The sequence below is a fragment of the Calidris pugnax genome, unplaced genomic scaffold, assembly GCF_001431845.1.
Source record: "Calidris pugnax isolate Ruff unplaced genomic scaffold, ASM143184v1 scaffold210, whole genome shotgun sequence".
In the NCBI taxonomy this organism is placed as follows: domain Eukaryota; kingdom Metazoa; phylum Chordata; class Aves; order Charadriiformes; family Scolopacidae; genus Calidris; species Calidris pugnax.
This window is the reverse complement of record NW_015091004.1, coordinates 14,225-31,086: the sequence shown is the minus strand read 5'-3', so window position 1 is coordinate 31,086 and position 16,862 is coordinate 14,225. Positions and strand designations below refer to the sequence as shown.

Sequence of the window (16,862 nt, the reverse complement as noted above, 5' to 3'; positions counted from 1 at the left end):
AGGTTCTATACTGCTTGCTGGAAAGAAAAAAAAAAATAATAATATTAAAAAAAAAGACACGTTGAAATTAAGATGCAAGGACCATTCGCCCTCCTGTTGCAAAGACAACAAGAGAAGCCAATTATTTAATTTGCGTCGTTACCACCGAGAACACAGTCACCAGAATAGAAGGTGTCTGCCAGGGAGTTGTACAAAATGAGTCAATGCAAGTGGAAAGACAGAGCACCTATGGGCTATGGGAAGAGAGAGGTTCCTAAGAACAAAAAAAATATAAAATTAGAGTGGTCAAAGTTGTGAACACATTACTCCTGCCAATTGGACAAGGGGTCAATGATAAAAGCCAACTAGATCAAAGTGGTTTTCTTCAGAAAAGTCCAGCTAAAGTGCATGTTTTACATCACAGAGAGTTCAAAACAGAACCTTGAGACAGTTTTACTTCTCCTCTGCAAAAGCTGATTCCTGTCATCACGCACCAGTCACAGAAGCTGAGAATCTTTCCTGGCCAAGGCCATTGAGACTAAGGCAAGGCAAGGACAGATGTCCACAGCATGAGACCTGCTGTGTCACTTCAGGCTGATCAGAGACTCTATTTACTCCTTGAGAAGATGGCCTCACCTACAAACGAGTGTGAAGGCAAGACATGAATGTCTTTGTGCACTGGTAACACTGGTTAACAGCCCAGAGACTGGCACGGATCCATAGGTGAACTATCATCCAGATACTTTGCAGAGGAACCTCTTGCTATGAATTATGCATTTGATTTAACAAAGCTTTTATTCATTCTGATTAGGTAGCTAGTAAGTCTGTGTTATGTATCATTTCTTAACAGTGGGTTTGAGGTCTCTCTACATAATACACGTGGCCATCAGGCTGGCCAACTAAGTACACCACATGGCATAAAGAAACAGATTCTTCAGCCATGGGCAAATCCTCTCTTAACCATTGGCAATTTGGAGCTAGGAAGGGATGGCAACATGTCATTTTCAGCAAAGCTTTGCTCTAAAACCTAAATGGATGCTTCATTTCATCTTAGGACCTCTGGTTAACACACTGAGCTCTGCATCCCTGTTCTCCTACTATCTATCTGTGGGCAAAGTTAAAATTAATCACAGGAATGGAACCAAAACACCCAGGAAACATACAGGGAGGCTGGGATAACGACCTGAAACTTCACAGATTGGTTCAGACTAATTGATTAATGTTAGCAATGAAGTGGTAAGAGGGACTGTGCTTTGAATTCACATTGTTTGTCATCCGGACAAGCAAACCAGTTTGATTAGCCTCAATATTAACAGCATAGCTCTGGTCAGAACAGGTACTACCAAGATCATGTCTTCAAAAAATAATTATAGGTATCACTGTGCTTCAATGTTACTGACTCAAACACTGACATACTCTTTTCAGTGTATCTGACCCTCCTGCAAACCCAGCCCCTTCCCCAGCTCCTTCTGGGATTCAGAGGAAGACTGGAAGGATGAGCACAACACCAAGGACATTTACACTATAACATAATTTTAACTCTAACAAATCTTGGATTCATAGCTTGGATTATGGATTAGTGGCAGCATTGCTATAAGTGAACTAATAATAATTCCAGTTGTATTTTGATTACACTATTAAAGCCTTGATTTGACTAACTATCAATTCCAGGCTCCACGGGTACATTGTCCCTGTGATAACATATACCCATAACAGCATTTTAAGTATATCACAAAGCAACTTTATCAAATTTATAATAGAATCATAGAATTATAGAATGGTTAGAGTTGGAAGGGACCTTCAAGATCATCCAGTTCCAACCCCCCTGCCCTGGGCAGGGACACCTCCCACCAGACCAGGTTGCTCCAAGCCCCATCCAGCCTGGCCTTGAACCCCTCCAGGGATGGGGCAGCCACAGCTTCTCTGGGCAACCTGTTCCAGTGTCTCACCACCCTCACAGCAAAGAATTTCTTCCTGGTATCTCATCTCAATCTCCCCTCTTCCCATTCAAAACTGTTCCCCCTTGTCCTGTCACTGCACTCCCTGACAAAGAGTCCCTCCCCAGCTCTCCTGGAGCTCCCTTCAGATACTGGAAGGGGCTATAAGGTCACCCTGGAGCCTTCTCTTCTCCAGGTTGAACAAGCCTGTCTCAGCCTGTCTTCACAGCAGAGGTGCTCCATCCCTTTGACCATCTTTGTGGCCCTCCTCTGGACCCGTTCAACAGGTCCACATCTTCTCTGTGTGTTACAAGAAAGCACCAATCTCCACTGAGCATGGGCAAGCCAAGTTTTCCCAAACCAGAATTTAGGCAAATTGGTATAAAGAGGATCAAGAGCTACCTGGCTGACAGAGATTCTTCTGATTGTTGCTCAAATAAACCCAAGAAACAAACATTTTGGGGCTGGATTGAGGCACCATCCCTGGAGGTATTCAAAAGAGGGGTTGATGTAGTTCTGGGAGGTCTGGTTTAGTGATGATGCTCCTTGTTTGTTGTGTGGGTGTCTATTTTTGTCAGTCAGGTTGACGGTTGGACAAGATGATCTTGAAGGTCCCTTCCAACCTAGAAGATTCTGTGATTCTGTGATTGGTTATGGAAGAACTGAGACAACTGAATTGCCCCAGCGAAAAGTTTTCCAGGCTGCCAGCCTGAGGTAGAAACTTGGCACAGAAAGTTTTAACCCAAAACAAACTTCCTAAGCTTAACTGCAATTGCAAGTGCTGGGCAAGCTTCAGCTTTATCATGTTGCTTGTGGAGTAAAAAAATTTAATATTAATGTCCCTTCTATCGCTCCTAGAAATAAGGAAAAGAAATAAACTTACTTTCAAAGTCTCCTTCCCTCCACCTTGGGCAAAACACACAATTGGAATCTTTCCACCATAATTAGACTCTGTGAAACGTGCCAAAAGAAAAAGGGAAAAAGATTCAACCCGTTAATGCAGTTTGAACAACTTATTTTGCCTGAGTACAACGAAAGAATTTTCAAGCCGTTCACGCAGACACTAGTTTACTGTACTTTTTGCCAAATCTATTATCAGCTTTTCCTGTTTTTAATGAAAATGCAGTTTTGTCTAACGTTCTGCAGACACCTGCTCCAGATGCTTTATTCCTCCTCACAATCATGATTTTTAGTAGCTCCAAAGTCCTGAAAATGTGTGATTTTATTCTATTTACCTACTGCCTTGACCAGTCTGAGTCTAGGTACAAGGTTCTTATCACAAGTTGAAGATTCAGAACTTCTGACTTTACATTTTCAGTTGTAAAGGAAAGCTAAGAATTCTGAAAATCTAGAAGCTACATACCAAAACATACCACTTTTCATGATGATTCTGCATGCTTTTGTCATGACAGCAAGTACACTTCAGCTGAGGTATACGGTAAAAAAAAACCCTCAAACTCTCTAACTAACAATTTCTTGACAAGGCTTTTGATTTTTACCATTTTCTCAAAGAAGGAGCTGAAAAAGAAATTATTTAGGAGCAGGTTTCAGAAGGATCAATCACCCTCACAAATTAATATTTTGGAAAAAGCCTAATTCCAGCTCCTGTGTAGTTGTGCTTCAGCTATCTGGAATTCAGTGCCAGGTGGAAAGTCCATAGAAGGGTCAGCTTCCACCAGAGAGCCAGCAGGAAGGGATGGAAAGGTTGTGTGGCTGAAATGACCATTGTGACATACAGGAAAGGAGATGAGGGCAGGGATATTGCAGATAGTGGGGATATTGAAGAAGACCCATTGTTCCTGAAGGCGCTCAAGATGCAACACAATTAACACATCCCCTCCAGTTCAGCATCCAGAGGATGCTACCGCTCCTCTCTTGTTGCCAGAAAATCACCACGAATGCCCCAAAACATGCAAGGACTAAGGAAAAGGAGGTCTGCAAGCTGACAAGGAGACCTACCTGGGATGACCAGCTCGGAAATGTACTTTTCTAGCTGAGTTCGTACTTTTGCCTCGATCGTGGGGTGCCCGTGGGTGCCGTTATCAACCAGTAAGAGGTGGGTGTGATTATTATCCAGGCAATAGAGGGGGTCTCTCTTGAGATCATCCATTATGTAGTGGGCCAAGTAGTACCCCTAGAAGTACAAGCACAGCATTTAACACAGATCCAAGGGCAGAGCATGCACAAGCCTTTAAGGACAAACCAGTGACGACTATAACCCTAGCCATCAACTATTCCTCATCAGTTAGGAGTCTGGATTTCCTGACTCAAGACAGTGCTCATGGTAGTCCCAACAGCAACAAACCATGGAGATAGCCCATAAGGGAACACAGCATAAGGCCTGGAGCACCTCCCTTACGAGGAGAGGCTGAGGGACTTGGGTCTTTTGAGTCTGGAGAAGAGAAGGCTGAGGGGGGATCTGATCAATGCTTAGATTGATCTGATCAATACTTAAAGGGAGAGTGTCAAGAGGATGGGGCTGATCTTTTTTCAGTGGTGCCCAGGGACAGGACAAGAGGAAATGGGCACAAACTTGAATAGAAGAAGTTCCACCTCAACATGAGGAGGACCTTCTTTGCTGTGAGGGTGGCAGAGCCCTGGCAGAGGCTGCCCAGGGAGGTGGTGGAGTCTCCTTCTCTGGAGACATTCCAACCCCACCTGGACACGTTCCTTCGGGACCTGCTCTGGGTGGCCCTGCTTTGGCAGGGGGTTGGACTAGATGATCTCCAGAGGTCCCTTCCAATTTCATGTAATTCGACCTGCTCTGGGTGGCCCTGCTTTGGCAGGGGGTTGGACTAGATGATCTCCAGAGGTCCCTTCCAACCTCATGGGAGCCTGTGACAGATGTGCTTCTACACCAACATTACCCTGGAAAGCATTCTGCTGAGGTCTGATTTGCCAGGCTTACAAGCAAGAGCTTGACTGACCACTCAACTCAGCCATCACATGGCCGATGGCATCGAGCAGCAGTCACTCAGGGACATAATCTCCATAAGTGACATCTCAGCCTCCTCTTTGTTCCCCCATCAACCCGTACTCGTTTCTTACTTCATCATCGCCACTGCGAACCAGAGTTTCTCTGTTGGAAATCATGCCCCAGGCTGCTATGCCAATAGCCACCACATTCTCCTCCGAGCTCCGACTGATGGTGTTGTCTCTCACCACTTCTCCAATGTACTTCATCAGCCCGTAATGAGTGCCTCCTGTGAAAATCCAGGCCCCTGGGGACAACATCCAATCACCTGGGAGGAGGTAGCGGAACACCCACCCTCCTAATGCATCACCTTGAAGATCCCACAACCCCATCCTCTCTCAAGACCTCACCTCGGAAGAGGCATTGATCCTTCAGCCAAACACAAAAGGTGTGTTTTAACACGTTGCACACAACGTACCTTCCATTATCATCCTGGGGGTTGGAACTAGATGATCTTTGAGGTCCCTTCCAACCCTAACCATTCTATGATTCTATGATCCTGAGGTCTAGCTCCCAACCCTGGTACTTCCAAACAGTTAGGTCACATAGTGATCACAATCATAGAATCATCTAGGTTGGAAGGGACCTTCAAGATCATCTAGTCCAACCATCAACCCAACTCTGACAAAAAGCCATCACTAAGCCATGTCCCCCAGCACCACGTCAACCCATCTTTTGAACACCTCCAGGGATGGTGCCTCAACCACCCCCCTGGGCAGCCTTCTTTGAAGAACTGCACAGTGAAAGTCTAAAGTGTCCCTACAGAGCCTGTATGAACTGGCTTATTATTTAGCAAAATTTTGCGTGGATTTTCGTGTGGATTTTCGTAGTGTAGCTCTGATGGGAGGACAGCACTCCTTTGTAGGCTTCAGCTTCCTCCTCCAAAGCGGTTGGGTTGGAGTTGTCCATGGTAAAAGGCTGTTCTTTTTAACGTGCACTTTAATGGTCTGAAACCAAGATGTGCTAGCCAAGAGAAAACAAACTCAATGCCCTCCTTCTCTGCTGACCCATTGAGCCACCACTTCTCCAACAGCATCATGCAGCAATAAAATAATGCAGACTCCTTTGCAGGTCTCTCTACCTTTGGACTGGGCAATGTAGATCAGCCTGCTGAAGATCTTGCGCATCCGGGGCTTGAGCGCAAAGTTCTTCGCCCCCCCGGTGACAGAGATGACCAGGTTAGGGGTTTTCAGGTGCCAGTGCTGGGTCATGAGATGATAGAGGGTTTCAGAGTCCGTGTCGCACGACAAACGGATGTACTTGGGTGAGAGAGAAGAGGAGAAACAAATCAGCAAGAGATAAATAGTGACAGCTGGGAGCAGAGCAGGAATTGCATCTTCTTCTCTAATTCCACACTCTTCTTCCAACAACTGTTACACAAAAGGGTAAAGTGATGATGAACCAGAGCGTAAGTCTTTGTTTCTTCCCCTAAAACATTCTTTATCCTCCCCCTACAACCAGAGATCTGTTATTAGGATCTTGCAAGGGGATCTCCTCTCTCAACAGACCAGTGCTGAGGTCTGGAGATGAGGCAGAGTCTTACAGAGAGAGGAACAAAAGCGGCAACATCAGGGCAGCAGCACCACAAAGAATGTACCCACTGGCCTCAAGATCTCCCTTCTCCGTGATTTCAGCCCAAAAACTGCAACCAGTGTCTCCAGCACCCTGGTAGTGGGGTCAGGGGGTAGTGCAGTGTGAGGCTGTGCCACCATGTTCTGCCACCTACATCTAAAATTTGGCAGAAGATATACTGCCTAGCCCCAAAAAATTATTTTTTGCCATTACTAGTAAAAGTCCACAGGCTTTGTACCAACCCAAGAGGGCAAATTCTCTTTGCCCTGGTCTGAGGACAGTTGTGACAGCAGCTGTCTAGCAGTGTAATAACCATTGTCTACATTTCATTAGCCATAACAGTAACAAATAGTTAATTGAACAATGTATAACCACAATAAAAGGTGGCACAGAAGAACGCAGGCACTGAACGACAGAGGTCCTGTCTGTCAAAAACAAAAAATCACAACTGCCAATAATTTGCACTATATTTGAGTGCAACCTTATGAATCAGGTAAAATTATTTTTGGAAATAACAAATGCAGCCAAAAGAATGATATAATTCAGAACCACTGAAAAGAAAGAGCACAAGCAGACCGTCTTGAAAGAAATGTATAGGTAGAACTCCAGGCATCCCAGGACCAAGGAGGAGGGTTGATCAGGACTGAAATTATCCCTTCAAAAACCTCAGGGGTCAAATAAAGCCTCCAAAGCCTCTTTCCACTGGAGGAAGAGAAGAGCACTGAGACTGGGATTCAGAGGAGCACTGGAAGGATGAGCACAACACCAAGGACATTTACACTATAACATAATTTTAACTCTAACAAAGCTTGGATTCATAGCTTGGATTATGGATTAATGACAGCATTGCTATAAGTGAACTAATAATGATTACAGTTGTATTTTGATTACACTATTAACACCTTGATTTGACTAACTATAAATTCCAGGCTCCACAGGTACGACCTTGATTTGACTAACTATAAATTCCAGGCTCCACGGGTACATTGCCCCTGTGATAACTTATACCCATAACAGCATTTTAAGTATAACACAAAGCAACTTTATCAAATTTATACTAGAATCATAGAATGGTTAGAGTTGGAAGGGACCTTCAAGATCATCCAGTTCCAAGCCCCCTGCCCTGGGCAGGGACACCTCCCACCAGACCAGGTTGCTCCAAGCCCCATCCAGCCTGGCCTTGAACCCCTCCAGGGATGGGGCAGCCACAGCTTCTCTGGGCAACCTCTTCCAGGGTCTCACCACCCTCACAGCAAAGAATTTCTTTCTGGTATCTCATCTCAATCTCCCCTCTTCCCATTTAAAACCGTTCCCCCTTGTCCTGTCACTGCACTCCCTGACAAAGAGTCCCTCCCCAGCTCTCCTGGAGCTCCCTTCAGATATTGGAAGGCTGCTCTGAGGTCTCCCCGGAGCCTTCTCTTCTTCAGGCTGAACAACCCCAGCTCCCTCAGCCTGTCTTCACAGCAGAGGTGCTCCATCCCTCTGACCAGCTTGGTGGCCCTCCGCTAGACCCAACAGGTCCAAGGGATGAAAAGAAGTAACTTGGACCCGTAGCAGAGGTGCTCCAGCCCTCTGACCATCTTGGTGGCCCTCCGCTAGACCCAACAGGTCCAAGGGATGAAAAGAAGTAACTTGGACCCGTATCATAGTGGATTTGGTTCAGATTGCCCAGTCTTTGCAGGAAAGCGAACCCAATGGCTTAGTTTGAAGAAGAAATGTCTTGAGAGACATTTAACTCGAACTAAAGAACATCATCAACTGTTCCAGGAGGGGTTCCCAGGAGCACTTATTGCACCTGGCTCAGAACAGTGCATCACAGAGGAAGCCTAGCAGGCTCCAGCAGCTACACAGGAGAGCTGCTGCTCTTCATAAGCATCAGCCACATGAAGCCTTGGGTGTTTTTCAGGAGAGGGTCCCCCCTAGGGGAAGGGAGCCTGCCAGAAACATTAACTGCTCCACAGAGCCAGTAAGCTATTTCACTGAATTTCACTGAATTTTTAGAGTTGGAAGGGACCATAGAGATCATCTCGTCCAACTCCCCTGCTGAAGCAGGATTGCCCAGAGCTTGTCAGAGCATGTTACTCAGGAGCATCCAGGCGGGTCTTGAAAATCTCCAAAGAAGGGGGCTCCACACCCTCCCTGGGCAGCCTCTTCCAGGGCTCTGCCACCCTCACTGTGAAGAAGTTTCTCCTCATATTTGAGTGGAACCTCTTCTGTTCCAACTTGTGCCCGTTGCCCCTCGTCCTCTCACTGGGAACCACTGAAAAGAGTCTGGCTCCCTCCTCCTTCAACCCTCCCTTGAGATACTTGTAGGCATTGATAAGGTCTCCCCTCAGCCTTCTCTTCTCCAGACTAAAGAGTCCCAGCTCTCTCAGTCTCTCCTCATAAGGGAGATGCTCCAATCCTTGAATCATCTTGCCCACAGCAAGTCTTGGTAGCTCTGTAGTTAGAAGGCATTTATCCTAAACACTGCTGATCATGCAAAGTACCTTGTATCTGCATGACTACCATTGTTCCATCAACAATCAAGGCTTCCAGTTGAATGACTTGTTGTTTTCATCTATTCATTCAATGTACCAGCAACTTTATGTCTGGCACTTGTCGCTTCCAGGGTCTTTTACAGGCTGCATTCAAGAGGGTGAATCCCTCAGTTCAGCCAGTTTCTTTCTCCTGGTACAAGGATGCCATCTCCTGGTACAGCCCAACCATCACTCAGAAAAGTATTCAGAGAGGGATTCTTCTTATTATTTTTTTTCAGATTGAGGGCTACCAGAACATAAACCACAGAAACTGCAATGTCTTTAGATGTTAAAGCATCAGAGCAACACCGCAAAAATAAGACAGTGCGAGCAGGGCTTAAACGTGGGGATTTTATCAGTCTGTTCACATCTAATATTTCCTCCCAGGACCTTTTAGGACTCATCCATCCTAAAAAGTACAATGGAGGGTATAAAACTTTCCAACCCTCGTTGATAACAGTCTGAAACTCTCAGATTATTTTGGATTTGACGTTCTACACACAAGCTCAAGAGGAAACACTTTGCAATGTTTAAGACAGGCAGGTGCCAGAGCAAATAATTTCTTCTTTCACGGAAGGCACACAGCAGAATAAAGCTAAAATATCAACAAATCTGGGAAGTGCTTGGATCTTTTTAAGCGTGATTCAAAACCTTCAGTCTGTCTCAAACCCAAATGCCTCCTTTCTGCTACTTTGCATAAAACCCACCCGATTAATTTACACAGCACGCTCTGATTTTCCTCAATTATGTTGATTGTTTCAAAAAAGCTGCACTGCTGGTAAATCTCAGCCATCTAGGAGAGGTAGATGAGCTCAGCCACATGTGACTCCTGTGCCTCCTTCACACAGTGTAAATCCAAATCATCAGAAATTGCAACACCAACTGTTTTCTTCTTTCTATCCCTCCACTGTCCCACATCAAGGAAAAACCCGGGCCTAGGGGAATGGTTCAAAAAAGCTGCACTGCTGGTAAATCTCAGCCATCTAGGAGAGGTAGATGAGCTCAGCCACATGTGACTCCTGTGCCTCCTTCACACAGTGTAAATCCAAATCATCAGAAATTGCAACACCAACTGTTTTCTTCTTTCTATCCCTCCACTGTCCCACATCAAGGAAAAACCCGGGCCTAGGGGAATGGGACACACACAAACAGAATAAAACCTCCAAAGTCCCACTGTTATCTTACATCCCTCTCCAATTTACCATCGTTGTGTGGTCTCCACTCTGGGAAAAGCTCAATATTCAACTGGTTACGGGCCTGAGCAAGCTGTTCCTCACGGATATGCTTTGAGAAAGAGCTTTGAGTAGATGACTCTGGAGACCCCTTCCAAAGAAAATGACTCTTTGAGGGTGCAGGGCACACAAACCCCATTCCAACATCCCACCACAGCCTTCAGAGTGTCCAGTCCAAGGCCTAAGCTATGATCATCTGCACATAGAACAGGGGAGGAGGGAATAGAGGTTCAGCAGGTTGTGTAGACAAGCTTTGGATGATGTGTTAAAGCCATTACAAAGCACGACTGATGATTTTATGGAGTAACCAGGAGGTACATGCAGCTTCTGTTTGGTACAGACCCTCCAAAGAAAGGTCTTACATCCCCACAGACATGGAATGCCCGTGGTTATCACCTCATGGATCCTGCTGCACCTTCCAAGGCAAAGCATGTCCCACATGCTCCTGTCCCAGCTTTGTAACTCCTTATGTCTACATACACTACATAAAAATTAGCTTCTTTTCTACAAGCAAAAGTAATGATTTTTGTGTTGTTGATGCTCATGAGTTCCCAAAAAATGCTTTGGACAATCTACTTGATTGGGGATTATTATCCATTTTGACTGCCCATTGTTTATAAGGTGCTTGGTACGACTCAGAGTTAATTTACTTTTGTACTTTTTGAAGAATGAATGGATTCATGGATTTGTCAGAGTTGGAAGGGACCTTCTAGAGACCATCTAGTCCAACTGGTGTGCACCCTCACACCGTTTTCTTTCTAAAGCATAAGTTGGTACACACTGGAAAGGAGTTATTTTCCAAAAACCAGCCTTGTCTTGGGGTTAAAGTCACGATGGTCAAGAACGAAGCACATTTATCAGGAGCTTGGTCATTCAGACACTTTACCTTATTAGGTCAGGTTCACCACTAAAATGCAACCACATTTCAGTAGAGAGGGGGACCACAAAATGGCCACTGCAATGCACTCTGATATAGTCAGGGTGCAGAGTTCTGGTGACAGACACCACAAATCTGTTTTAAATTATATCCTAACTAGCCCAAGACCTTCAGAACTAATAAAAAATAATATAAAAAATAATAACTGAGAATCACCCTCATTCACCCATTCTCCTGCCACGCCTGGAAAGAGATAATCTCTTTCACTCCCATCATTAGCCTGTGAAATAAATAACAGAAAAGAAATTATTCTTTGTTATCTGCTGCCAGGACTTGAGAAACCAGCTTGCCTCCTTTGTAGTCTTACTTCTGCCATTCCCATTCAAATCAAATTGACTTTAGCTCCACCTCCCCTGCTTTTCAGGGGCTTCCACTGGCCTCATATTCAGGAATGACTACGGGGCACCCAACAGGGGCCTGACACATGCTCTTAACACAATCACTTACCTTTCCTCTTTTTCCCATGTTTTCAAACTGAATGTCCCCAAAGGCATCAGTAGGAAGTTCCTTAGTGTGCTTCTTGTAATTCCATTTCTCATTGCTATTAACCTGAGTGCCCTCTATGTGCTGATTTTCGGGGTACCCACATTTACATAAGTTGCCCCTGAAAGAAGAGCAAATAGACATGAAACCCCAATGTTACCATCCCGAGCACAGAAAAGTGAGCTCTGATGTGTTTATGAACAACAGACAGAATATTTTCAGAGCTGAAATCACCTTCAAAACTTCTGCTTGGTCAGGACATTTCCAAGAAGTGTTATTTTGCAGCAAACTTGGAGCCAGCAGAATACGGGGTGCCTACCATAGCAGTCACATCATGTGCAAGGTCTTCATGAAGGGTTGTACAAACACAACAAGCCATGCAGCAGGTGGAGCTACCAAACCAGTTGTGCATGGGATTCCACCTGGGATTTGCTAAGTGACAGATTAACTGCTAAGAGGAACCAACTCTCAGCTGAGACCAGCACCTAATCATGCTTCCTACTCCTATAATCTGCTTCTGCTTGGCACCAGGCAATGGAGTGGAGGACATCTCAGGAACCAGCCTGTGCTAAGAGATGAGCCTGACACTTCTGGATGGGCCTTACCCACCAAGCTGGGGAGGGGTCTGGAGAACAAGTCCTACGAGGAGAGGCTGAGGGAACTGGGCATGTTGAGTTTGGAGAAGAGGAGGCTGAGGGGAGACCTCATTGCCCTCTACAACTACCTGAAAGGAGGGTGTAGAGAGGTGGGGGTTGGCCTCTTCTCCCAAGGGAATAATGCCAGGAGCAGAGGAAATTGTCTGAAGTTGGGGCAGGGGAGGTTTAGATGAGATTTTAGGAAGAATGACTTTCCTGAGAGGGTGGTCAGGCCCTGGAACAGCCTGCCCAGGGAGGTGGTGGAGTCACCATCCCTGGAGGGATTTAAGAACCCTGTAGAGGTGGCACTTCAGGGCATGCTCTAGTGCCCGAGGTTGTTGGGTTGTGTCTGTTTGTGGAAGTTTGGGGGATTTTTTGTTTGTTTGCTTGGTTTGGTTTGTTTATGTGGTTGGACTCGATCTCAAAGATCCCTTCCAACCATGAAGATTCTGTGATTATTGCATACCAAGTTAATTTACCAGCAGCTTCATTTAAAAACCTACAACTGTGCACAGAAATGAAGAAAATGCACCAGAACTTGGCATCAGGTACCACCAGAAATGGAGAGGTACATGGAGAGGGCATGGAGAAATGGTCCTTGCTTATGAAAGGGCAGGGTTGACTGAGAACTGTAGTCAGCCAAGTAGAGTGAGCACTGTCAACAGCAAGAGGAGGGAGGAAGTGTGGGCCCTTGGTCTAACAACCAACATCACGTAAACACTTTCACAATGTTAATTTTTGCTAGCTAACAACACAAAAAAAAGTAGAAGAAGGACAAAGCATGAGGACCAGTGCTATTAACAGCATTGTGCAGTTTGGGAATCTAGAGTGGGGGGGGAAAAAAATGCATCAGCCCAAAAGGATTAAGATGAGGATGTTAATTTGTGGGGTTATGGTGTCCTTTATAGTTAGCTTGCAGACTGCAAACGTGATACTGAGTAATGTCCCCTCTGAAGACTGCTGGAAAGGTAGGTCACAGCATGTGTCTCTGAAGGAGAGAAAACTTACATGGTTCCTTCTAATCTGCTGGAGCTTGCAAATAAGACCAGATCACCTTAAAAATAGATAGACAAAAAAATCCCAGCGAGTTATAAAGTATGACTCGCAACCCTTTTCCCAGTGGGCTTGCAGGAAGAGAAGCTGATAAGAACCAGCTCTCCATCTTTTGTTGGTCCTTTGCCAGCCATCCCATTTTAGATGGCAGAAGAGGACCCTAAGTAAGACTTTCTGAAATAAGACTAATTTCCCTCCCTCTCTCTCTCTCTAAGGCATTTTGCCTCCCAGCTTTAAAGGAGAATAGAGTTTCTGAGAGCTCTATATTAGGACTTCTGCAGCTGCATTAGTTTGATCACTTTTCTCCTGAGATTATAAAAAAAAAACAAACAACAAAAACCAACCCAAAAAACAAAAGCAATGTCACAGTCCTCAAATTTACCTTGTATTAAGTACTTGTGTCTGAATATGAAGCAAGTATAATATCCTGTCTTAAATGAACATCATCCTGAGTAAAAACTAGTGGCTGGATCTCTCTGCCCTAAAGGCTTGTGCATGGAATTTGTGAGTTGGGTTTAATATGAAAAATTAAATTAGGCAAACCTCTGATACATACATACATAGTTATTCATCAATACCACTGCTGGTACTGCATCCCTAAAAGCATCTATATGCTGCTGCAATTATGCTTCAAATAGGGAATTTGGATTAAAGCCCCTGAAGAGAGCTGCTGGAAGGTATGAGACATACATAGTTATTCATCAATACCACTGCTGGTACTGCATCCCTAAAAGCATCTATATGCTGCTGCAATTATGCTTCAAATAGGGAATTTGGATTAAAGCCCCTGAAGAGAGCTGCTGGAAGGTATGAGGACAGAGTTAGCATGAAGGTCAGGCCCCTAAGTTTTGCATCAAGTAAGTTGTGGAGTAACTCAAACTGATATATTTCCAGACTCCTGACAGTCTAGAGCAGTGGTCTCCCAATTTGGGCAGAGCATTAAATAAACTTTAAAAAAAAAAAATATTATAGCATTTATTTCATCTTTATCTCATCGTTTTTTAATTGCTATTTTTGTGTACGGTTTATAAGGTACATAACATTAGAACAGTAGTAGATGTATATAGTTTCTAAATGAACATATATGGAGGGGTAGGCTCAAAAATCTTTGTACTGATGGGGTGTGCAATCAAAATAGTTTGGAGACCATTGGTCTAGAGCTGGGAGGAACACTCCAGGGGGCTTGTCTGACCATCAGACTTCCAGATTTTGGGACCAGAATTGCCAAACACCCCAGGCACATGCAAACAAGCCAAAGAAGCACTGACAATGAAAGGAGTTGTACAAGCAAGACTGAGGTGAGGTTGCATTGCTAAATTCAGACTTTTAGCCAAAAAAAACCACCACCTTGCTCCATGCTGAACCCTTGCCACGTGGCATAGCAGGCAGAAATACCCCCAGCCCCCCAACACCTGGAAAACAAGAGAAAAATATCTGCTTACGCTGCCTTGGTGTCTTTTGTAAAAAAGACACATTCTCTCTTCTTAAAGTTTTCTTGGATGAAGTTGACCAAATCCTTGAAAATAATTTGAAGAACGTTTACTTCTGGTAAGGCATACAACTGAAGAAACCTCAGTAACAGCATGATAAGTTTAAACACAAAGAAAACTAGTATAAATTCCTAAATCGCCTTTCTCAAAGTGGGTGGTGGGGAGCAACTAGAAAGCATTGATGGGAGGTGAGTGGACAAAAAAGACTACTAAAAATCACATACAGGCATTCAAAAAACATGTAATATCAATATTTTTATATCTGTCAAACACAATATATACTAAAGAGGCAAAATGTATGGCATTCTCCTCCAAAAAAATACAACAATCTTGAACAGCAAAACTGATTTGATATCCTCAGACTGGATGGAGAGCCTATTTTTTTTTGTTATTTCAACTTTTAATCCGAAAGACCCACATAGAAAACATGTTACTTGAATTCAGTGGCACAATATGGTTAGGGGTAGGCTACAGAGCATTTCTGTTTGCATACACCACCATGTTTCCAAATAATTTGGGGCACTGCCAATATTTTTCAAACAGTGGTTACCTCTGGTCTAGGTACTGCTTAAAAGACCATGGCAAACACTGTTTCTCCCCAAGGGGAAAAAAAACCAAGAACAAAACAAAACAAGAACAAAACAAATCAAAAACAAAACAAAAAAAAACCCCAAACAACAAAAAAAATCAAATTTAAAAAACCCAAACAAAACCCCCCACCAAAACCAAAACAAAACCCCAAATATTAACATCCTTTTGGGTAGGGGCCACTTCAATTCAACTCAACTAGACCACAGCAGGAGACCAGAAGGACTGAAGTCACTCATTACATGAGCTCAGTGGAATACAAAGTCTCCTCAGCTTGTTTGACCATTAACTCTCCTATTAACCTTGAAAATCCACAAGTGTAGGCAAAGCTCTAAAATTTGGGAGAGGCAAATTCATTCCTGACCTGCCTTTGCAAGCCAGGAAAGCAAAAAAAAAGTTTCTCCCTTGTGGAGAAAGGTTTGGAGGTTTGGCTTTTTGTTGGTTTTAAGTTTGGGTTTGCAAGCCAAGATTTAGCTTGGGATGAAAGCTGAAAAGGGAGGACGTACAGCTATAGTTAAGTTCACCATTTTGACAGAACACTCGTGGTTAAACAGTTAGAGGGAGTCATTCCAAGTGGAAAAGCATTCTTTAAAAAAGGCTATAGTATCCAAAACAAAGAAAATGGAAGAGAATGTATTTAGCCAGAATGAGACCAAAAGAAACACACAAGACCAAAAAATTAAAAAGGAGGGGGAGCCACTTGCTAAAGACCTAAGAGCTAGTCATTAGGCCTCTTTGGAGCCCATCAGAAGCAAGAAATCTGCCAGACAATCCCTGCCATCAGCAAATGATGGAGGCTTTTCAAGGGTTGTTTAACATAATTACATGTTGTCTGCCTTTGCCATCAATTCTCCTTAAGAGTTGGGGGCTCTTCTTTATAGAGATGGAGGATTTGTCTCTCACTGAAACGTGAAATAGGATTTTAAACCAGAAGTGACTAAGGGTGTACAATAAAGAGTGAGATGGATCAAAAGGAATGAAGTCCATCCATCTGCTTCTGCTTGAAGGGAAACTTCTCCTTAAAGGAGAACTGACAAATCAACCATCCTTCTCCTGACATGATCTAACCCACAGCCCCTGGGTTAACACCCAAGCTTACCAAGGATGTACCAGATACTCACAGCATCACTGGAGGACACATCTATGCTGCGAGACATGCTGGAATAGAGGAGTCTGGAACTCTCAAAATTGCCATTTCTTCGGTGCCGCATGGTGCCCATGGAAACCTGAAAGAGCACAGCAGAGGGGGGGTTCAAAGGAGCCATGGTAATTTCTTCCACCAAATAAAAGCCAGCAAGGACACTTAGTGCCCTAGGAAAGCAAAGGAGAAGTTATTTGAACCCAGCATAAAGAATTAGGAAGTGGACTGATACCAAGTTGTGTGGTGTTGTCGATACACCAGAGGGATGGGATGTCATCCAAAAGGACCTGGACAGGCTGGAGAGGTGGGCCCAGGTGAACCT

At 44.3% G+C, this 16,862-nt stretch overlaps 1 protein-coding gene across 1 annotated transcript in view; it reads right to left on the bottom strand.

Annotated features, from left to right (window-relative positions):
* The window catches only part of TRPM8 (transient receptor potential cation channel, subfamily M, member 8), a 66,316-nt gene extending 49,693 nt beyond the window's left edge, over nucleotides 1–16,623 (bottom strand). Inside the window, exons 1-7 of the mRNA XM_014955606.1 lie at nucleotides 16,521–16,623; nucleotides 14,764–14,837; nucleotides 11,598–11,754; nucleotides 5,972–6,149; nucleotides 4,965–5,137; nucleotides 3,876–4,050; nucleotides 2,800–2,867 (exon numbers count right to left, since the gene is read on the bottom strand). Coding sequence (XP_014811092.1) covers nucleotides 2,800–2,867; nucleotides 3,876–4,050; nucleotides 4,965–5,137; nucleotides 5,972–6,149; nucleotides 11,598–11,754; nucleotides 14,764–14,837; nucleotides 16,521–16,619 — 924 coding nt within the window. The 5' untranslated portion in view covers nucleotides 16,620–16,623. The remainder of the gene's footprint in view (nucleotides 1–2,799; nucleotides 2,868–3,875; nucleotides 4,051–4,964; nucleotides 5,138–5,971; nucleotides 6,150–11,597; nucleotides 11,755–14,763; nucleotides 14,838–16,520) is intronic.
* Nucleotides 16,624–16,862: the final 239 nt, after the last annotated feature.